A 23623-nucleotide genomic window follows, 5' to 3' on the forward strand; every position below is an offset into this window, starting at 1 on the left:
AGGGTTAGGCCAAGCTAGTCTGATTAATTTCAGAAAGGTCTGGGACATATTGGTGGTTCTAGTTGTCTGGTACCTGGCCCTAGGGTGATTAGAGTTGGGGAATTGTGGCCTGGAGGGTAAGAACCAGAGGTGGTGGTGGTTGGGGAATGGGCTCTGGATTGGTTGATTCGCATATGAAGGGCATGCTCACAGGAGAATTGTGTGCTATCTCTAGGAATTAGCAACCCTGAGAAGGGCAGTCCTTCCAGGGTCAGCAAAGCGCCAGAAGTCAAAGCATCGGAAACACAGAAAATAAAAATATACAATTAATACAGCTGTCCACCTTCAATCAGTTTTATGAGTTTCCATGTGAAATCCAGTTTTGTAAGACCTTCAAATGGCCTAGAAGGCCTTATCATGGTCTAGCCCTCTGCCGTGAACTTGACCTGCTCCCACCCTTTTGTCCTCACACCCTCCCTTCAGTCACCCTGGCTCCCTTGCAGTCCTTAGAACACACCAGGGGCTTATAGAACTCTGCCTGGAATGCTTTTCCTTCCAACGTAAACTGGGCTTGTCTTTCTATTCCCTTCAGGCATTTGCTCACATGTCACCTTCTCAGCCCGACCTATCCTAACTGCCTACTTCCTTCTGCTGCCGGCACCCACTGCTGACATCCCTTACTCTGCTCTGCTGGGTTTCACATAGCACCTGTCATTTATTACCATTCTGTATAATGTACTTACTTAATGGTCTATTTATTGTGTGTGCCTCTACCACTATAATGCAAAGAGCCTTTATTTTGTTCATCAACATAACATAAGCAGTTAAAAGCAGTGTTTCTGAAAATTAGTGATAGTTGTTGTAATGCCCAACAAGAGAATTGTTATTTTTACTGTATTAGTCAAAGATTGAGGCATAATGGTGTCAAGGAAATATAAGTTGTTGAAATTCTTGTTTAAAAATCCATAATTCAGTCAGACAGGTGAGAGACAGGAAGTTTTTCACCTTTTTTGACTTCTAGGTTTGGCATATTGAGTTTCTCGTGTCAATACCACAGCTACACCAAGTAAAAGGTTATTGACTTTTTGCACCAACCAGTTTATTCTACCTGATTTTTCTCATTCAGGTTCCCCTGTTAACAGTTTGATAGGAAGGCTTTGGTTATGAAAATCCACGAGGTTGTGTCCTTCATTTTTCTTGGGAGAGCCACCTCCCATTTCTTCCTGGAAGGAACTCTGTGGCTAGAAATGTTAGGAGCTTCCTGGGCTGCAGAGGGACAGACCCTAGTCAGCCCAGGGTGCTCTTAAAAACTGGCATATATAATATATCCAGATATTTATTGATATTAAGGAATTATTGGGGAGGTTTAGGTATGAAATGATACTGTGGTTTTTTTCTTTTTACAAAATCTTTATCTTTCACAGATGCATATGGATGAGATAAAATAGCTGGATTTGCCACAATCTGTTGTAAGAGCTAGGAAAATGGGTAGGGATAGAGATGAACCCACATTGGCTAGGAGTTGGTTATTGCTGAAGCTGGGTAAGGAGTACATGAGTTTCATTATATTATTGTTTCTGCTTTTCTATATACTTCCAATTTTCAATTAATAAAAGTATTTTTCAGCTGGGCACGGTGGTGCATGCCTGTAATCCCAGCACTTTGGGAGGTCGAGGTGGGCAGATCATGAGGTCAGGAGTTCGAGACCAGTCTGGCCAACGTGGCAAAACCCCGTCTCTACTAAAAAAAATACAAAAATTAGCCGGGTGTGGTGGTGGGCGCCTATAATCCCAGCTACTCGGGAGGCTGAGGCAGGAGAATCGCTTGACCCTGGAAGGCGGAGGTTGCAGTGAGCCGAGATTGTGCCATTGCGCTCTAGCCTTGGTGACAAGAGCAAGACTCTGTCTCAAAAAAAAGAAAAAAAAAGTAGTTTTCAAATGTAATGATTGGACAATTTGGCTTGTTTCTGATTTTAAATGAAACACGTTTAGTATTTCACCATGATGAATATATCGACTATTGACTCAAAAGCTCTTCATGTTGAGAAACTACCCTTCTATTTCTAATTGTTTAAACCAGACGTGGGTGCAGAAGAGTATTGAGTGCCTTAACAATATTTTGAGATTATTATAGGTTTTTCTTATTAGATCTATTGCTGGGAGGTGGTCTTACATCTTATTCATAGTAAAGCCCTCTCGCATTTCTCAGAAGACCCCACAAGTAGTTGTTTTTTCATTTCTCAAATATTTACTGAACAGCTAGGAAGTGCCAGGCTAGTGCTGGGCATGGGGGGTACAAGCAGGGAACAAGCCAGGCCGAGCCTTTACTCTCCTGAAGCTTACTTCTCTAGTGAGGGAGATGGACCATAAATACATAAATGAGCTCAGGTGATGGTAGGGCAGTCTGGGTCTTTCTAGCTGGCAGAGAATCTGTGTTCCTGGACCCAGGTGATGATGAGGGAGGAACTGTGTAAACTATTGCTACCTTCTTTCCTGTGGGCAGAATTGCTTCTCAATGAGGCAGTTCATCAATAGAAGCACATTTCCCTCAACTGAACTCCAACAGCTTTACATTTCATGATCATTCTTTCCAGATTTTGGCAAAGTTTGGATGTTAAAATTCATTTTTGAGGTTGTTTTGAGTTCCCTTACTTCCTTATGTCTGTAGGTATTTTAGTGTTAAGTTCAAAGAGGTGGCCTCCAGAGACTTAAAGGCAAATACCACTTGCAACTGGAATCAAATATATGTATTGTAAATGTAAACCATAATCTAACCTGTGTTAACTATCTCATTAATAATTTTACTTCTTATTTAAAAACAAAGCTAATTAGGAAATTAGAAATACTTGTAATTACAATGAGTCACAATCACCACCAGAGTGAATGGGCACCTTCTCTGTGCTTATTCAGTTCTCAGAACTAACTTATGTGGCACTGTTCTTTCACTCTTACAGCCAAGAAACTACAGGCCAAAGAGATGAAATACCTTGTTCAAAGACCACTGTAACCAACTGGAGGAGCTGGGATTTGAACCCTGGTAGCTTCCCTCCAGAGGCCCCATTTTAAACCAGTATACCATAGGCCTGGTCTTTTGGTTGTTTTGGGGGGATTGTTTTTGCTTTTGTTTTATAGACAGGGTCTCACTCTGTTGCCCAGGCTGGAGTGCAGTGGTGCAATCATGGTTCACTGCAGCCTCTACCTCTCAGGCTCAAGCGGTCTTTTCATCTCAGCCTCCTGAGTAGTGCAGACCACAGGAATGTGCTACTGTGCCTGGCTAAATTTTTTGTATTTTTTATAGAGGCGGGGTTTTGCTATGTTGCCCTGACTGGTCTCAAACACCTGGGCTTAAGTAGTCCACTGCCTCAGCCTCTCAAAGAGCTGGGATTACAGGCATGAGCCACTGCACCTGGCCAATAGGCTTGTTTTTAATAGTCTCTGTGGATGATGATTTACTTCAAGATGCTCTTTCTGTTGTGTTTCAGGTTTTGCTGATCTTCGCAAAGGAAGATAGTCAGAGCGATGGCTTCTGGTGGGCCTGTGACAGAGCTGGTTATAGATGCAATATTGCTCGGACTCCAGAGTCAGCCCTTGAATGCTTTCTTGATAAGCATCATGAAATTATTGTAATTGATCATAGACAAACTCAGAACTTCGATGCAGAAGCGGTGTGCAGGTACCTTCTCTAATTTAATATGCTTAGTAAATGTTCGCTTAACAGCTTAAAATGAATTTCATTTACAGGTATCTTTAATTTATTTCAAATATTTTTAAAATATGTGTTGATGTTTTGAAGCAGTGTATACAAATGTCTATGGTGAAAGCTATAGCTCCTTCCTGTAGATTTCTCTCTCCTCTTCTACTTTTCCACATTTGAGTTGTACTAAATTTAGAGGTGTGAGCTGGGCTCCCCTGATAACTTCAGGGTATTCCCCCCACCCTGTGTATTGCTCATAAAAAAGATTAAAATTCACACAGTTCTCATTACACAGATACGGTTTGGATTTAAACTAGCTATTTTAATCTTCATTATTCTCTCCCAAAATGAACATCGGAAATGTGTGAAATATAAATTTTTTCCTGCCTGACACAGATGGGTAGATCCCACAGCAGGCTTCCCAGTCATGGAGTGAAGGCAGCCACTTTGCAGCAGCAAAAGATCTTCCAGGGACCCAAACCTCCTGCTTGTTTAAAGAAATGCTTGCACTCTGGGGAGGAAACACAGGCCTGTTCATAAATAAATGCTCAGTCATAAGAGTTAGCTCTGGATGAACTGATTCATTTAGCAGAAGTGGAATGCTTTGAAGCTAGATGGAAGAGGTCACTAATTAAATGCTAGACCAAGACAGAGTCCAATTGCATGGGGAGCTGGAATTTTCTTGAATGTTAGTAAGTGAAATAAAAGGTGGGAAAATGGCTTTTTAGAACCTTGGTACCCTGAGAAGAAATTAGTGGATTAAGAGAAGTTTCTTATCACAGACACCATCTTGCTATTCTTTGATGATTTTCAGTTTCCCAAAGAAGAATTTTTCTTTTTTTTCTTTTTTCTTTTTTTTTTTTTTGAGACGGAGTCTCGCTCTGGCGCCCAGGCTAGAGTGCAGTGGCCAGATCTCAGCTCACTGCAAGCTCCGCCTCCTGGGTTTACACCATTCTCCTGCCTCAGCCTCCAGAGTAGCTGGGACTACAGGTGCCCGCCACCTCGTCCGGCTAGTTTTTGTATTTTTTTTTTTTTAGTGGAGACGGGGTTTCACCGTGTTAGCCAGGATGGTCTCGATCTCCTGACCTCGTGATCCGCCCGCCTCGGCCTCCCAAAGTGCTGGGATTACAGGCTTGAGCCACCGCGCCCAGCCCGAAGAATTTTTCTTAAGCATCTGTTTTAGAAATGTTTTAATGGCTTCAAATAATCTCATCTTTCTGCATAAAAATGTTTTTCTATTTAATAGTGTATATAAATATACATAGAGTATATCATAAAATATCTGGATGCTATTTTTAGTATTAGGAAATATTTTTGATGATTTTATAGTAGAATTGGGTCTTGTAAAACTAAGAATTTCTGATTTTTCTTGGCCTTCACTTACTTTTGTCAGGTAGTTTTGTAGTAGAAATATCACACTTCTTTGTTCCTACATACAATTACTTAAGATAAGCTTTATTTATAAAGAAAAAATCAACAGGAAGAAATCTTTTAATTCAGGCAAAGACCCAGTTTAGCAGATAAACTTTACATTTTTCTTTGAATATAAATAAATAGAGTTTTATTTCCTACCAAATGTATTTCTGTGTTAGCTGCTCAGAAAACCAATAGAAGTCTATGCAGTTTAGAAGTCAGATGTACGTATCTGGCAGTGTGTTTCCCGACCATTATTGGTCATGTTGAGGGTGGCCAGATTCCAAAGGCTTGACTCTCAGCACACATTCCCTAGGGGGATGGGTAGGTGCCATGCTCCTGGCAGATGTGCATTCTTTGTTGTCATCTGTGGCGCTAGATCCCTTACCCTTGAGCTAGGACTGGACCTTAGCCTAACATGCGTCCTTGAGCCTCAGCCCCACCTTCCCTTTAGTCCTCTCATCCAGGAAGAGGCCTAGGTCTCTCTTACCATACCAGTTCCTTTGGAGAGACAAGAGAAAAGAGACAAGCAGCAGGAAGCAACCCAAAAGATGGAAGCCAGTCCCAAAAGAAACCAAGAGAGTGTGTGCTCCAGCCCATTTATGCTTATTACATGTTTTAGCCTCTTGCCTAAAACCCACACCTTAGGATATAGCCCAGCAGTGTGCCCATGACGCCTACTGGGGTGAGAAAGACTGAATGAAGGTGAGAAGTACTTAGTGTTTTTTCCCTAGAGGTCAGAACATGACTCTAAAACACTATATATTTTTTCATTAGGTGCTAACTGGTATTTCCACTGAGTATCCATCCAGTAGGCTCCTGAGTATAAAATAAGTGTAACTTCACCTTAGCAGGACCTGCTCTACAGGGTGGCTGAGTGGGAAGTAGCCTGTGCCGGCATTGGAGGGATATTGACTTATGCCTCCTGCCCCATTGTGAGTTAACAGCATTTTCTTCAAAAGATCTCTTTAAAATACCATTTATCCACAGAGGAAACTTCACTTCCCGGGAATATGGCAGCCGATCATTTCCTGTAGCCTTCCTCCCACATAGTGTGAGGGCTCAAGGAACAGGACATGGAGAAGGTGCATTTTTTGAGAAAGGTCAGAAAATGTTGGAGTTGAAGAGGGTGAAGCAATATGAGCCGGCTGTCCCTTGGGGAGTGGTAGTTCAAACACATTAAAGTAGAGAGGAGCAGAAATGCCCACAGCCAGAGAGAAAAACAAATGCATGTTGTTTCACAAATTACTCAGGAGTAATTCTGTTCTTGGAGATGATGGTTCCCTTCCAAGATATCTCAGCATAAGCAGAGGCCAGACCAAGAGAACAGGTCAAAGCAAGTATGCTGATTCGCACCAAGATTCAAGTGTGTGGGCCTTTATTAAAAGTTTGTCCAATTTACAACCCCCTGACCAGAACAGTGCAGAATCTGGACTGTAGCATGGCACAGCAAAGAAGATTCATGGACCTCAAAATTCTATGTCCTGATTATTTTGGCCCTGTTTAATTCCTAGGGAATAAACTACCTATATCCAGGTGGTCCTAGTACAACAAACATTATACAGTGACAGGTACTATATTGCAACATTTCTCAGCTCCAGCTGATGATCAAGTTGTTTAAAGTATTTAAGCACAAACCACAGTAGGACTGAAAAATTGAGGTGACTCTTTGTACCATCTTTAATTGGCTTTAACCGGCATTTGTACATCCCGCTGCCAGCGAGTGTTTTAATTTTTATCATAAGGTCAACTTTCTGAACTATCTGCTATTTTAAAAGAAAAAAGAGTAAACCCAATTGGCTCCCCCAGGTACATACTGATAAGAAGAGGATTGTAGGACTGCCAATTTATTTTTATTTTGAAGAGTGGAGTTTCAATTTTAAAAAATGGAATTTAAGTGGAATTTGCCAATTTTTTTAAGTGGTAAATTGGCAGGTCTGACTTATTGGATAATTGCCTGGGAGTTAAGAGAAAAAAATTTTTTAACGAAATGAAGAGATTGTCCTAATCCACAAGGGCATCTTTCTTTCTTGTCTTCTGTGTGTTTTGAGACATTTTCTTTAGAGAAAGATTTGATGTTGTGTCATTTTCAATGTGAAGAAGTTCGCATTCATTTAATGTAACAAAGTCCAGATCACATTGTTTGACTTGGAGGCTTCTCATTGCAGGTCGATCCGGGCCACAAATCCCTCTGAGCACACGGTGATCCTCGCAGTGGTTTCACGAGCGTAAGTGCACCTCCCATTCCCAGCTGGAAGGAGTACTGTTCATTCTGGAATATTTGTCAGATGCAATCTGGTTTTTGAGCTGTCTAAGCAATGGGCACGTCTCGGGTCCTAGAACAGCAGCCTTAGATCTTGATCTTGCTTTGGGGGTTGTGTTTGTTTCACAAGTTCCTGGAAATATTTAGGTTTTTCTCTGTATCTTATGTAATTGCCTTTAGCACATAGTCATACACCTCAGGGAGAAAGTTTACTCATTATATGCCAGAAATGAATGGAAAATTTGAGGAGGAGGTGGTCTGGAGAAAACATTGTTCCAGTTTATCTTTTGTTCTTTGAAGAAAAGAGATGGGGATATGCTTGTTTTTCATTTAAGAAGAAACACATTTTTTTTTTTTTTCATGTTCAAGCATGAGAATAAAGGGGCACTAAATCCACAAGACAAGGGTTGTGAAGTTGATGCTGGGACGGTTACGTGGCTAGAGGCAGGACAGTAGAGTTTATCCAATGCTGGACAGCAAAGAAAAGGGATTGCGCTGTAGGTACAATGAAACTGTAGAATGAGCAACTGCTCTGCTGGGTTTATCGTCTGATGTGGCCAGCACTTAAAGTAAAAGAGCCAGCAGGAAGAAAAGTTGTCTGTACAAACTACAGTGGTGGGAATCTTGGCAGGTAACAAAATTTGTTGTAGTCTTTTTTTTGTTTTTGAGACGGAGTCTCATTCTGTCGTCCAGGCTGGAGTGCAGCGGGCAATCTTGGCTCACTGCAAGCCCCGCCTCCCGGGTTCACACCATTCTCCTGCCTCAGCCTCCTGAGTAGCTGGGACTACAGGTGCCCGTCACCACTCCCGGCTAATTTTTTGTGTTTTTAGTAGAGATGGGGTTTCACCCTGTTAGCCAGGATGGTCTCGATCTCCTGACCTCCTGATCTGCCGGCCTCGGCCTCCCAAAGTGCTGGGATTACAGGTGTGAGCCACCACGCCCAGCCTGTTGTAGTCTTTTAATGGCTGTATTTAGCTTCGGAGAGAGTAAGAACTTCATTAGGGCCTAGGACCTATTGGACTTGGCCTCATTATGGCATTTGGCACAAATTCTGTGACAAAGGCCAGGAAAGTCTGGCCCAGGGGACTTGAAATGCCTCATTCCAAAGCCATGTGGATACAGCAGGAAATCATGGCTTCAAAGTCTTACCCTAACTGAAGACTCCTACTTACCTGCTACTCCTTGAGTGTCTTCCTAGGAGCTCTGTCTTCTCACTTTGTTTGATACCCACCACGGGATGTGGTCCAGAGAAAGTAAAGACATTGTCCTCACTGATTCGTTACACTACACCTCTCCATCCTGGTGGGAGATTAAGATTCCACAGGGAATGAATGAGGGGAACTGAGACATAAGATGAACCTCCTTCGACCCTCCTTTTCACATTTATCTTCTGGACACTCTGAGATTTGAATGAGGTTATAGAGGCTTGGACATCAATACCAGAAATGTTCAAGGCCACACAGCATTTTTCCCAAGCCTGGCTTATTACACGGGTCCAAGAAGAAAACACTCTTGTTTTTCCAACTCATAGGTCAAAAAGGTTTGCTAGTCCTTGACAAAATAATGGTTGACTATGACTTATTTGTTGTGATTGTCACTGACTTTTCCTGGTTTTATTATAAAATATTTCATATAGAGAGAGTGGTAATAAAATGAATGTGTGTGTCTATGTCACCAGCTTAAGAAATAAAACATTATTAATACCCTTGGAACCGTTTTGTGGCCTTCTTAACAGTCAGAGAAGATAGAACTTGGAATTCTAGAAGAAAAACAAAGTGGGTGAAATAGCTTTTCCCTTAGGGCAGGAATCCACTATGGGTAATGCCACAAGTCAGCACTGGGACTTCTGTTCCTGTTTGCTATCTGCGCTTCCATCCAATCCCTTTTATTCCATTTTTCTTCCCTGGTTCTTAGGGTATGTCCCCCATGTTACTTGCTGGCTGTCTCAGACCCTGTTTCTCTATTTTGGTGATAGGGAGCCCAGAGATGGCATGTCTTCATGACAAGGCAATCCACGTCCCACCTTGTACTCAAACTGAAGTCCTGAGACTCAGCGGTAGGCTCACTATAGCAAACCCTCTTGTGAAATGAGTGGCAATTATCCATTTTTGTTTTCTCTCCTTCCCTTCTAACTGTGTGTTCCTGCTGATACTTCCCTCCCATTTGGCTTGGGGGTCCTGCAGCCTGGACTGCTGACTGTCTTCCTCATATTGAGAGTTGGACCCAGCTCGGTTTTGGTGTGGGAGTCATACTTCCAGATGGTTTGGTGACAATGGTCTCAGAATGAACAGTGCACCTAACATGTCCCTTTATGGGACTGCTCCCATACATGTGGCTCAACCCCAAAGGGCAGCTGAATTGGAAAGGGCCACTCATGTATACTGAGGGTGATACCTCCAGGTACGCTGCTGGAGCTTTCTCTACTGTTTTTGTTCTTTTTGCATCTGGAAGGTAGATGTGGGGTCTGTATCCTTGAAGGCAGGTGTGCCCCGTGGGCACGTGCTCGTCAGGAAGCCACTCTTGGAGCTAATGCTGTGTGGCCTCATTGCTCTCTCTCCATGTTTCAGTGTGAGGAATCCTGGTTTGTATCTGCTGAGTGACCACATTTTCTGCTTTGCTGCAGATCGGATGACCATGAAGAGGCGTCAGTCCTTCCTCTTCTCCATGCAGGCTTCAACAGGGTATGTACAAGATGTCCAGCATCTCTCTCAGGTGTGGGTACCTTACCCCCTGACTCTCCCATAACAGGAAAGAAAAGCCGCCACGGAGAACTGTTAAGGAAACGAAGCCCCAGGACTGTTGGGGAAAGGAAGAGACTGTGTTCTCATGGGAGAGTAACGTGCAACTGCCAGTCGAGCTCTTTGCCTTTTTTGCTCTCTGGGTTTTCTCCATATATCTTAGCAATAGATAAACAATGACATAAAAACCCATCTTATTATATCAGATTAAAATTCTGTCGTCCCAAAGTAACCTTATTTAAATCAGTACAGGCAATTCGATTCAAAGTGTGTGTGATTATATATAGATACATCCACCAAATTGGCACCCAAGACTCTGTTCATCAGAGCTGGCCAGAGTTTATACCCTAGGGCCAGGCCCATGATGACTGTAGCACCCTGTAAACTCCTGGTTGAAACCATTAACATCAGCAAAGAAAAATTCTTTGAGTGACAAACTACACAAATAACACTGAGATTCCACTTGAAGATTAAGAATTTCTCCAAGGAAACTCACTAACAAACTAAATAACCAAGCTCACCCAGCATCTCAGGGTAGAAATTAGATTGGAGGCAAGGCTGTGTGCATGCAAATGGAAAGGAACTGATGGAATGGACTTAGAAGAAAGGGAAGAAAGGGAGGATCAATACCAGAAATGTTCCAGGCCACACAGCATTGTGGCCTGGAACATTATCTATAGTATCTATATTTCCTCCTTTTTCAGAGGAGGAAAAAGATCATCAAAACATGAATGTTTAAAAGAACTCTATTCCCTAATATTAAAAGAAAACAAGTCCTTATAGAGAAATTGTGGAAGAACTTACTTCATATTTTAATTTTTTAAAATAACAAATATATATATTACTCCTATGTAAAGAATAAAAGATTTCCCTTAGGAGAATAATAGGATAGAAGACCACGGTTTACTTATACAGCTTTTGCTGATCATCTAAACACAAGTAATCCTATAGCATCCTGTGACCTCCTGACTTAAACTATAAACATCATGAATAACACTGATATTCAACTTAAAGATTGAGATTGGTTACTCCAAAGAGACTTACCAACAAACTAAGTAATTAGGCATACCCAATATCTCAAGATCTTTTGGTAAGAGTAATCTGAATCCCGGCCGGGCACAGTGGCTCACGCCTGTAATTCCAGCACTTTGGGAGACCAAGGCAGGAAGATCACCTGAGGTCGGGAGTTCGAGACCAGCCTTACTAACATGGAGAAACCCCATCTCCACTAAAAATACAAAATTAGCCTGGCGTGGTGGCGCATGCCTATAATCCCAGCTACTCGGGAGGTTGAGGCAGGAGAATCACTTGAACCCGGGAGGTGGAGGTTGCGGTGAGCCGAGATGGTGCCATTGTACTCCAGCCTGGGCAACAAGAGCAAAACTCCGTCTCAAAAAAAAAAAAAAAAAAAAAAGAGTAATCTGAATCCCAAGTAGGTGGAGTGATATATTCTTTAAAAAATAGGTACTGCCTGTGCCTTGTGAATTATGAAAATCCTTTGTGTGCTTTAAGTAATGGTACTTTGCTACTCCGGGCTTAAAAATATATATATTCCTCTTAGTTGTAGACCACAGAGAAGCAAAAACTACCTTTGTGATGCAGTTGTTTTGTGCTTTGGTATGCTTCAGTGTGGAAGTAGCAGTGCTGTAGAGAAGATTCAAGGTAGTCTAGTGGCTCACGATGTGTGATCGAAATGAATGTTTCCAGCTAGCAATATTTTTCACGCTCCTAACACTTTTCCTCTTGTCTGTTATCTCTTCTCGCAAAGGTTGGCGTTTGGTTCTGAAAGCTATTCTTAGGTGCTATATCTTAATGAGAATGCATGAGACAATGCTTCTGAGTTTTGGAATGAAGAGTTGCAAAAGAAAACTCAGCAAAGAAGCCATGTGGTTGAGACAGATTTTCTTTACTCATTTTCTAAGAAATAGCTCTAAAATTATTCACAGACTTCATAGAACTTCTGTGTAATATTGACCCCCCGACTTTACCCCATTCCAATGTTGTCCTTTTCAAGTTTGAGTTGGGACCTCATGGAGTGTGAGGACATAGATTCTACTCATTACCTGGGGGATGATTGGAGAATGGCGATGACACACGGTGGGTTTTATCGATTAGGGACCCATGTACATGCTGTTGAGTGTCCTTTTGGAATTCTACCTTTAGTTCAGTGATGCTACCTCAAACTGGTTTAGAATTGCTGCCATTTGAAGCGATGGCGTCTTGTCTGGAAGGCTGAGGTTGCACATCTGCTCACAGTTAGGAGAAATAACTGGCACTCTTTGGGTGCAAATGCTATTGAGAACATTTAACCAAAGTTCCATTGTTTCCTTCTTACACATTTTATAACCTGTCCATGGTGCTCTGGAAGGCTTCACTTCCCACTATCCAGACATGTTACTGTGTTTTGCAGTCAGCCTCAGTGAATAAGCCTCTGGCAAAGGGGCATTAACAGCAGTAGCTGTCAGAGACCACCTGGTGTTCTTCAGTGCTGACCCTGATAGAGGCCATTTGCTGGTTAGGTCAGGGTGCCCCCAGTAGCTCGGGCTCATTCCAGGAGAAGCACGCTGCACCTCCAACAGCTCTCCTGACGTTACTGTGGCACACCATTGGCTGAGACTGATCTTCAAGTGGTGGTTCTCCTTTTTTGGGCAAAATCCTATCTTTTACAACTCTCTTCCCAAGCACCTTTTCAAATATGCCAATTATCCTTGCCTTCCGTGAGGTTGTTTCCCATCGCCAAGCTGTTTTGATTGTATTAGATCATCTGCTTTAACTCACCCCTGGGTTGCTAGCTAATTGGCTGGTGCTTCAGTCTGCAGTGCCTGAGTGGGGATCTAGCCCACAACAACTCCCCTTGAAGGCTTTGGAGCTGTGTGTAAGCAGTCAACTATATAGATGCTCAGTCCACGCTGAGCCTTTTGGAAACCAGCATCTTAGCAAAGGACGGTTACAGCTGTTTTTATATCAACTTTATGTGCCTCTTTTTCTATTTGCAAAAATGTTTGTTCAGTTTAACAAGTGTTTATGGAGTTCTGCCTCTGTGCAATGTGCTAGGCATGCCGGGGGCACAACTGTAGGGACACAGTTCTCTGTGGAGAGGCCATCTGTGGAGTAGGAAGTGGGGAGCTACGATTTATTGTCAGGCCCAGTTCCCAGTGATTTACTTAATCCTCCTGTACATATGAGGGATTTGATATTTTCTCCATTTTTGCAGAGGAGGAAACAGGCTCAAAACAACTAAACTTGCCAGAGCTCACACTCATGACAAAGTCCAGAAGCAAATGCATGTTGTTTAACTCCAAACTCTATATTGGGTCCACTAAAGTTAGGTTTCCCAAGCTAGTGCTCCACAGAACACTACTGTACCAAAAGCTATTAATAGGTGGTCCGTGATAAAAGGCTTCTATGGTCAAATAAGTTTAGGGAATCAGTGAAAACTCAGTTGCCCCTCCTCCCACACCTGAGAATTCACAGAGCACTTTAGCTACATTGCACATTAGCATTTTAAATGCTCTGAGACGTCCTGTGGTAAACAAACCTGCTAACTTTGTGTATCCCAACATTTTCTTTCCATTTTTTGCAAAAACTAATCTATGTTTGTTATAGAGAATACAGATAAGCTAAAAATTAAAATTGTTTATGCCACCAGCCTTTCAGATTTATTTCTAGGCAGAAATAGAAATGACTGTGTATTATTTACAAAACAGTGTCATGATATACATACGTATCTTTCTATGTTATCCCGGCATTTTCAAACGTGTGTTATCATGTTTTTTTCATGTTTTTACAAAACATCAGCTAACAACCCCCTGAGTTCTGTTATAGGCTGATATATAGCTTTTATCCATCTAAAAGCTCAAATGGAATCTAACCATGTTTAACTTTGCTCTGTAAATCAAAGAGAAAGTGTTTCCCTTCTATGTATGTTTATGGCTTCCTCTCTTTCCTTAGCCCTTCCCAGTTTCCATGTAAGAATAGTGGAGGATCAGAGGCCCAGGGAAAGCCAGAGAGAAGCCAACCACTCCAGATATGTGGAGCCATCCGCTTCAGTGTGTATGTGGGGTGTGTGTGTGAGAGAGATTGGGGGTTGGGGGAGAGGGAGAGAGAGAAGAGAGAGAGAGAAAGGAAGGAGTGAGGAGAGGGATTGATTTTTCTCTCTGGCCAACTTGGGTGAAGGAAATCTAAGAAACACATCTTTCAGCAGGATCTAGTATTCTCCTTCTCCACCTATATAGCTACCTGAGAAGCAAAAGAATGTGACTGGTAGTTTGGAATACTTTGGGATTCTGCTAATCTTTCTACTTAGTAGTTTGCCAGCCATATGCTTAGAAAGGCTTGCATGATGTGTTTTTTTTTAATCAATTAAAATGCAAAAACATTTCCCCTTTCCTAAGTTGAATTGTCCTTAAATCTCTTCCCTTACTATTTTTTACTTGCTTTTTTTTTTCTGATTTCATTATTTCTCATTAAGTATTGATGTGATCATGTCAGAGAAGTGCTCAGTTTCCTATATACCCTACACTGAATCATGTAGCATATATGAGAAATGTAAACCAAATTTCTTTGGGATTAAGTGAAAAAGGGCCTACTCTTCTTTCAACGTGGGATTTGAGCAGCTCATGCCTAGCATAAATGGGTGCTTCGTGGTTCTTTGATGAAGGACAATGTATGCTGCATTTTCTTCTGCATTATTATTTGCTTATCTATCTGTTCATTCATTCACTACGTTTATTTATAAATACATGAAAGCTTTTTTTTCAATTGAGATGAAACTAAAATTAGCCATTTTAAAGTGAACAGTTCAGTGGCATTTAGCACATACACAATGTTGTACAATCACCACCTCTGTCTAGAGACCCTGTTGCAAAACAAACAAAAAAAGCCATTTTCATCATCCCCAAATGTGTTCCCATTAAGCAGTCACTCCTATTCCTCCTCCCCACAGCCCTGGCAACCACCAATCTGCATTTTGACTCAATCAATTGACCTATTCTCAATATTTCATATACATAGAATCATACCATATGTGAATTTTTTTGTCTGGATTCTTTCACTTAATGCTTTTTTCAGGTTCATACATGTTGTCACATGTATTAGTATTTTATTCCTATTTTATGGTCAAGTAATAATCCATTGTATGTATACACCACAATTTGTTTATCTGTTCAAATGTTGAACATTTGGGCTGTTTCTGCCTTTTGGCTATGGTGAATAATGCTGCTATGAACACACATGTACAAGTATTTATTTGAGTACTTGTTTTCAGTTCTTTTGAGTATATACCTAGAAGTGGAATTGCTGGATCATATGAGAATTCTGTGTTTAACTTTTCCCCCGTATTAGGCACTCAGAAAATTAGGAAGGAAGTAAAGAGTAGGCTCTCCCTTCCAAAGAGATCATTGATAATGTGCTGCACACTGAACATGCTGAGTGTTGGGTTTTAGATGATTTTATTAGTGCAATATGAAGCAAAATGTTTCAGTAATTTACATGGCTGGGCAGGCATTCAGTGCCCTAGAGTGTTCATAATGTAGTTTATTCTGCCTTTGTTATGAAGGAAGTGAAGTGTACAGTATTACTTGGTCTGTTGTTTCTCATACATTTAAACAAGCACTTTGAACACCTTGACAACTGTTTCATCTCGTCTTACTTACTAATTGTCTAATTGTCTTATATAACAGAGTTACCTGGGGGTAGGAACAACTGTTAAGTTTCTCTGTTTGGCTCTCAAAGAAGTAACTATATATCTTATGTATTGTCTTTGCTTTCTTTTCAGAGATTTATGGAGAATAGCAGCATAATTGCTTGCTATAATGAACTGATTCAAATAGAACATGGGGAAGTTCGCTCCCAGTTCAAATTACGGTATGTAGCAAAGTGAGACAGTAACATAAGGTTAACAATTCTTTAGAAAATCTTATCTGTCAACAGGCTGATGTTCATGGGTTCATAGCTGAATCCCAGGGATTTTGAAGCTTTTAAACAGGCAATGAATGGCAGCTGGCCAACAGCAGTATCTAAGCCAGAAGGCCTGTTATATAAAGAAATAAATTGGAAGCATTTCTTCTTTTGACAGTATTTTCCACTATTTACAGAATTTTAAAATTGTAACCTGGGAAAATGTTTAATTTTTGCACAATTAGATCGAGATTGGGAATAGCCTTGAGGATTATTTTCTACATCCTACTTTCAATATTTATAAATTTTTACTTGGATTGTTACGCATAGGGGTAAACTAATGGTGATATTTATCATGCTAACCATAATAATTGCTAAGTAACGACAATAGCAATTTTATTAAGTCTGTTTGTGGCCTCAATATGTATGAAGTAGCTTTCAGAAACCAGTTTTAAGTCTCTTTACAAGCATGTAGTGTTTTAAGATCTGGCTTGTCACTGGTGCTCAGTTCCAGGGATGGGATTCTCTGGGTGTCTGGCTGCTGGCCAGAATGCTGGGCTGGGGGATGTTCTGCTCCTGGACCCTCTTAGGAATATCAGGGTCCTAGCTCCTGCCTGGTTTTGCTCAGGCTCCACTCTGGCAGGCTTTTTGGACCCTGATGTTTTCCTCCCTTCTCAGTCAGGGAGCAGGGAAAAGAGGAGGCTCTTCTCCACCCATGGGCCACTGCGGGGCCCAGTCCCCAGGAAATTCAGGCCGTGGGATGCCAGAAAAGTCTGTAGCATGGCTTCTCTCTCTGGCTGACTGAGAAGTCATGGATAGTTTGAGGCTCAACACAAAATAAGTAGGAGAGCATCCTATTATAGTGATTATATACCTTATCTTGATTACTTATTGTCATTCAAAGATTACAAAACCCTTTTCAAACTTAATTATCCTCTGTCCCAGGGAGGCAAAATGAATTGACATAAACCTAGAGAAGCAGGTTCCCCTGGGGTGCACCCTGGTCAGGGAAGTCACTTTTTGGTGGGTAGAATGCTCTAAGAAATAAAGTGTGGGATAAACGGTCACTTCCTTAGATAGAAAAGTATTAAAAAAAGAATCTCAAACCAGTGGAAAATCAGATATTTTGGGAATTCAGGTATTTTTTAACAGCCCTTGATAAGAAATATTGACAAAGACTTTTTGAAAGTATAAGTAAGCTAGATCCCTTGGTTTATTTTTATGTGTATGCTAGCTTCAGAGAACTTCATAGAATTTTTCTAGAAACCCACGTTGCCTTTACTTCCATAATTTATGCCTTTTAATAATGTAGATTCATTGTTATTATTTCTGGGGGTCTCTACTGTTTTTAATTGAAGGTTAAAAGACTCGGCACTTTTATTTTAGATGTTTACACAATAAATATAATTAGAAAGAGGGGGGTTTTATTGTGGTTTAATTCTTCAGCTGTGTATTACCCACAATAAAAAATGAACAGCTCAACACCTCATTGCTTTGATAGGCAATTCCATTATTTGATTTTAAATAAGTTTCTGTTTTTTTAGGCAGCATTACATGTGATGGCCTATGTGAGTTGCCAGGAGATGCCCTAATACAGATTCTGCAGTGCACATGGGGCACTGGAGGGCTGTCCCAGGAATGTTAGGGGCACCTTGTCCACGATGAACAGGGCAAAAGCAGGCCTGGAAATTTGAAATAAATATCCCCAGCCAACAAGAGCATAAAGAAAAGCCTTCAGGTTATTGTACCAAAGACTTTTTAAGATCTTATCAGATTCAGAATTTTGTAAATTTCTAAGTACCTACCATTATGTAAGTACTATACTTCTGACCCCTCACTTACTAGAACTGGTTGGGGGCATTGGACCCATTGTTGAGGTCATAATGAAAAGGCTGAAGTTCTTAATACAAATCAGTGTGAAATTGGTGAATGGACCTGACCCAGGAAGATAGTGGCCCCAGGAAAGAAGGTTTGCCTGGCACATGGATTATCTTGCCTTCTGCACAAGCTTCAGCTGTTGCTTTTTGGTGGATTCTGCCTCAACCTTATTCAAGTTATCACCCTTTTGGGTGTGTGTGTGAACATGTGCATGATTTTATGTGCATATTCCCAGGTATACTGTATCTAGGCCCAGCAGATGGAGGCAGTGACCCATGCCATGGCCCCTCCCCAGCTCCTTAGGGCACTTAGGGACGTCTAGCACATATACCTGCACCCCAAGGCAGGCAGGCAACTCTATCATTTGTTGCAGACTGGGAAAATGAGGCTCTTTATTATACAATGCTAGAATAATTATAGTCTAATTATATAATACTTTCCCCTACAATTCCGCCCCCAGCTGCAGCTAAATATGTAGCATTACTGTCATTCCTCAAGGACAGTCTGTACTGCAGGATGATGACGAATGTTGAAGGTAGACACCTCTGTCCGGGTCCTGTGTCTAGTGACCATATTTACTTAACCAAGAAAAAAAAAGGATCACCTGATGTGATCAAACAGAAGATATAGTCTAATTTTAAGATTCTATTATATAAAATAACTTTTAAAGATATAAGAATTAAATCATGTATCTGTATGCCTTTGATTAATTACTCTGTTGAATAGAAGAATTTATGAAATGGAGAGTGTCTAGGATAATCTAAATTAAATGATGACTATCTCTTCTGATGTTGTTACACCTCTTTATCATGAAAAGATCTATTTTATCTAAAATACAGATAATTATTTAGATACTTAGCAGGAGTTTGGGCTGATCGATACATACTAATGCAGTACCAGCTATCGTTTGATTCATTAGTCAGTCTAGAAGTTACATCCAAGTCATGTTTGTTTCACTCTAAATCTTAAGACAGTAGCAATCCTCAGTTTTAGAAAGAATCAAAATTTTTGATGGACAAAACTCTGTATTCTGTGGAACACCACATCTCTCAGTATTAACAGACATTTATAGAGCACTCTATTCTCATACGGGCTCTGCGTGATAGCTATTGTGTTACAGGGGTGGAAACTGAGCTGTGAAGGCTTAAAATGACCAGTCCGCTATTGCTTTATTGCCCAGTAATGAGTGCTAACAAGTAGCTAAGTCATGATCCTCTTACCTCTTCCACTCCCTGCTCCCAATTCATCCCAGACTCCTACTGGGATGTGGACTTGCGTTCAGAATCTTTTCCCTACAAGCCACCACCTTGCCCAGTCCTACCCTTGTTCCAGGCAGCCTCAGAGTGTGTGTGTGTGTGTATGTGTTGGTGGAGTCTAGATAGAGCACTTTTGGAAGAGACACAGGAGATAATGTAACCCAACACCCAGACTGACAGAGGAAAACACTGAGAACCTTCACAGCTACTCAGCATGTTGGTGACTGTGATGGAGTAGAATCCAGGCATCCTGCTTTTTCAGTCTGGTGCACTTTCCACTCAGCATAGCACTACGTTATTTATAGACTTTATACCTGGACCTCTGTAATATTTACCTTTTCTCTCTGGACCTTCGAGGGCTCTTTAGAAGGTGCAGGGAAAATGGTGACATTACCTATACTTCATGGGTTTCCACACCTAGGTTACTTTTCCCTTGTGTTTCCTTTTTCTGGTTTTCCAACTTTTTAACCTGAAGAATAAAACATAAAGATACCTGAGACAAAAGAATTGTATGGTTCCCATGAACAGATATTAATAAAGCTAAGGTTCTTCTGCCAGAAGAATATGAATAATTAATACAAGCAATTAAGTTCTGAAACTCTAGAAACATGACTCAAATTGATTATCTCATTTTGCTGCAGGTTTATTTAAATAGAACCATCAACCAAAGAGGTTGAGAGCCTGAATAAACATTGCAGTCTGGTCGTGTTTGTCGTGGGGGGCAGGGGTGGGAAATAGTGTGTTCTTTCTACCAGTATCCTTTCATTTCAACTGTTGATAAGCATTTACTTTATCTTATGGGGCTTTATACTTATTGAAAATTTCATGCTTTGTGGATAATCATAAAATGAATGTTTAATAAATTTTGGAGATTGGATCTAAGATCATGTATAAAGGCAACCTCTTGAATTGATGAAAATGATAATAGTCTGAAGTACCTGTTTATATATTTAGTTGAAACCTGTTTACATAGTTAGAGAAAATACTTAAGCAAGAGAGGAATTTGTCATTTGATAAAATGTGTTAATTAAAGCTTAATTATCCAGCTCTCAAAGTTAACAAATTAGTCCACATAGAGTGTGTTTCTCCACAAGTGACTTCTGAAAGACAGCTGTTGCCCAGGAAATCCCTGCGGTGCTTTGTCAAGTTTTGGACCAGGTGCCTGGAAAACACTGTTGATACGACTAGCTTTTGCTTATCTCTTATGAGGTAGTGCAGTGACAAATTTGGTAGCAGTTTTAAAGCCCCCTTTAATTCTTTTTTCTTATTTTAAATTATCATGTTTACAGGTGGTGGTACTAAGACAGTATACAGTTCAAATTGGGTAGACTGGAGCAATTTAACTAAGGAAATATACTACTGCACCTGTAAGCCTTTTCAGTTGAGTTAGGTTGATATTCTCCTCTGCTCTGCTAACCCGTATCATGATTACTTGTTTTACTTACCTTCTCACACTGATATCTTCATTTCTGCAACTATAGGATTGGCGTCCTGCAGTTGGCTAAAATACTGCACTCTGTATGCATACCTCACTATTATTGAATACTGTTCTTGGTTTGACATTTCAGGTGTACTTACAAGAAAAGATAGGCTATGATTCATTTTTTTAACCAAAGCCTTTTGAAAGCCTTAGAGATCAAAGAAGTATTGCTCTGTGATCTGAAACATAACAACAGGTATCATGTGTTGGATGCTCGTATTGTCCCAAGCACTTCGAGAAATGCCTCACATAAACTATCTGTTTTCATCTTTATAAAAACCTGTGAAATACGTATTATTATCCTCATTTTATGGATGAGGAAACTGAGGGCCATTGAAGACAAAAAGTTGCCTCAGGTAGCGTAACTGGAAAAATACAGAGCCAGATTTCACCCAGTTCTTTCTGCCTTCTTCCTTCTAAACAGATCAAAATAGGATGACAAAGTTAGAATGCCTTTATGAGTGGAAAAAATAACATTTTTCAGAGTTTTTCTTTTAAAGAAAAAACATCAATCCAGTAAATCAACACTTTTTTTTTCCTTTTTGCAATGTGTAAGAAAGCTTTTTGTTGGGATTCTTTAAACAGTCAGTATAAATAACAGAGCTCTAGCTACATGCTTGCTGTGTTGGACAGTAAATAGCTTACTGTATTTGGAGTTGCTCTAGATTAGGAAATTGGTTAAAACTGTAACAAAGAAAATGAGAGTCTGATTCCAAATATTGTTTATGCATTTAGTTTGAAAGATGACTTTTTTTTTCCCTCAGAGCATATTGTTAACCCTCTTAGTCTGTTAGGATTGCAATAATGAAATATAGTCATGCATCATTTAATGATAGGGGTATGTTCTGAGAAATGTGTCGTTGGACAATTTTATCATTGTGCAAACATTGTAGAGTGTACTTACACAAACCTAGATGGTATAGCTTACTACACACCCAGGCTACATGGTCTAGCCTGTTGCTCCTAGGTTACAAACCTGGGGAGCATGTTATTGTACTGAATACTGTAGACAATTTTAACACAATGGTATTTGTGAATTTAAACATAGAAAGGCACAGTAAAAATGCAGTATAGAAAGATTTAAAATGGTGCACTTGTATAAGGCACTTAGCATGAATGGAGCTTGCAGGACTGGGAGTTGCTCTGGGTGAGCTGGGGAGTGAAAGGAGAGGGAACGTGAAGGCCCAGGGTGTTATGTATATATGACTGTAGACTTGATCAGCTTTGTACTCTTAGGCTACACAAAATTCATTAAAACATTTTCCTTTCTTCAATAGTAAATTTGCCTTAGCTTACTGCTGTTTTTTAACTTTATAAACCTTTATATTTTTAAACTTTTTCACTCTTAATACCATTTAGCTTAAAACACACATTTCACAGCTGTACAAAAAATTTATTTCTTTATAACATTATTCTGTCAGCTTTTTTCTATTTTTAAATCTTTTTTTTTTTAACTTTTTAAACTTTTTTGTTAAAAATAAGACAACTTTGGCCAGTGCCTGCACAGGGTCAGGATCATCAGTATCACTGACTTCCCCCTCCACATCTTGTCTCACTGGAAGGTCTTCAGGGGCAATAACACACATGGAGCTGTCACCTTCTATGATAACAATGCATCTTCTGTGATACCTCCTGAAGGACCTGCCTGAGGCTGCTTTACAGTTAACTCTTCTTAGTAGTAGAAGGAGTATTTTATCTAAAACAATGATGAATAGTATAGTAAGTACATAAACCAGTATCCTAGTCATCTCTTATCAAACATTATATACTGTACATCATTACTGTATTGCTATATGTTTATACAGCTGATAGTGCAGTGAGCTTGTTTACACCAACATCATCACAGACACATGAGGATGTTCTGTCTGCTATAACACCACTAGGCAATAGGAATTAGGATTATAATCTCACAGGACCACCATTGTATATTGAGTCCATTGTTGAAACATCATTATGAGTTGCATTACTGTACCTTAAACTGAGTGATTAATAAGCAGCAGAAATGTATTGCTCACAGTTCTGGAGGTTGAGAAGTCCAAGATCAAGGTGCCAGCAGGTTCTGTGTCTGGTGAGGGCCCGTTCCTCATAGAGAGGACCCTCTCTATTTCCTCACATGGCAGAAAGTGCAAGGGAGCCCACTGGAGCCTCTTTAATAAAGGCACTAATCCCATTCATGAGGACGAAGCCCCACAGACTTAGCCACTTCCCAAAGGCTCTGCATCTTCATACAGTCACATTGGATGTTAGATTCCAACATATGAACTTTTGGGAGACATCAGCAGTCAGACCATGGCAGTAACAAAAAGTACGTAGATTTGATGAACCTGGTATCTGTCTACTTTGTTAAATTAACAGATGAAATGTGAATGGTTTTCATAGAAGAACTAACTTCAATCTTTTATAACTTTCAGGGCCTGTAATTCAGTGTTTACAGCATTAGATCACTGTCATGAAGCCATAGAAATAACAAGCGATGACCACGTGATTCAGGTATGGAAAGAAACCATCTCTATCATTAACATTCAAAATGAACCTTTCAGGTTTAAGCCACACTTTTTATCAAGTACTTTCCCATCAACCTCACATATCAGCACATTTTCTTAGGAGAAATAAATATCAAGCTGTGCAAAGAATACTGATAGACTTAAGAATTAGATATTCAATAAAGAACAAAAAATGATTACTTCAGATCAGAACCTGCAATTTCTTTGACAGAAATGGGATTTAAGAAAATTTATTTTTTTGAGACAGATTCTCATTCTGTCACCCAGGCTGGATTACAGTGGTCATCTTGGCTCAGTATAATTTCTGCCTCTCAGGTTCCAGTGATTCTTGTTCCTCTAAGTAGCTAGGATTACAGGCATATGCCACCAAACTCAGCTAATTTTTACATTTTTAGTAGAGATGGGGTTTTACCATGTTGGCCAGGTTGGTCTCAAACTCCTGACCTCAAGTGATCCACCTGCCTTGGCCTCCCAAAGTGCTGGGATTATAGGTGTGAGTCACTGCACCCAGCTAGAACTGG

The 23623-nt window shown here is 40.4% G+C and overlaps 1 protein-coding gene across 1 annotated transcript in view; it reads left to right on the forward strand.

Moving 5' to 3' along the window:
* Positions 1-23623, forward strand: part of PDE8B (phosphodiesterase 8B) — a 356027-nt gene that overhangs the window by 248983 nt on the left and 83421 nt on the right. Inside the window, exons 5-9 of the mRNA XM_023214908.1 lie at positions 3461-3651; positions 7254-7313; positions 9972-10029; positions 15863-15951; positions 23010-23088. Of these exons, the coding sequence (XP_023070676.1) occupies positions 3461-3651; positions 7254-7313; positions 9972-10029; positions 15863-15951; positions 23010-23088 (477 nt within the window). The remainder of the gene's footprint in view (positions 1-3460; positions 3652-7253; positions 7314-9971; positions 10030-15862; positions 15952-23009; positions 23089-23623) is intronic.

The sequence above is a fragment of the Piliocolobus tephrosceles genome, chromosome 4 (assembly GCF_002776525.5).
Source record: "Piliocolobus tephrosceles isolate RC106 chromosome 4, ASM277652v3, whole genome shotgun sequence".
NCBI classification, from domain to species: domain Eukaryota; kingdom Metazoa; phylum Chordata; class Mammalia; order Primates; family Cercopithecidae; genus Piliocolobus; species Piliocolobus tephrosceles.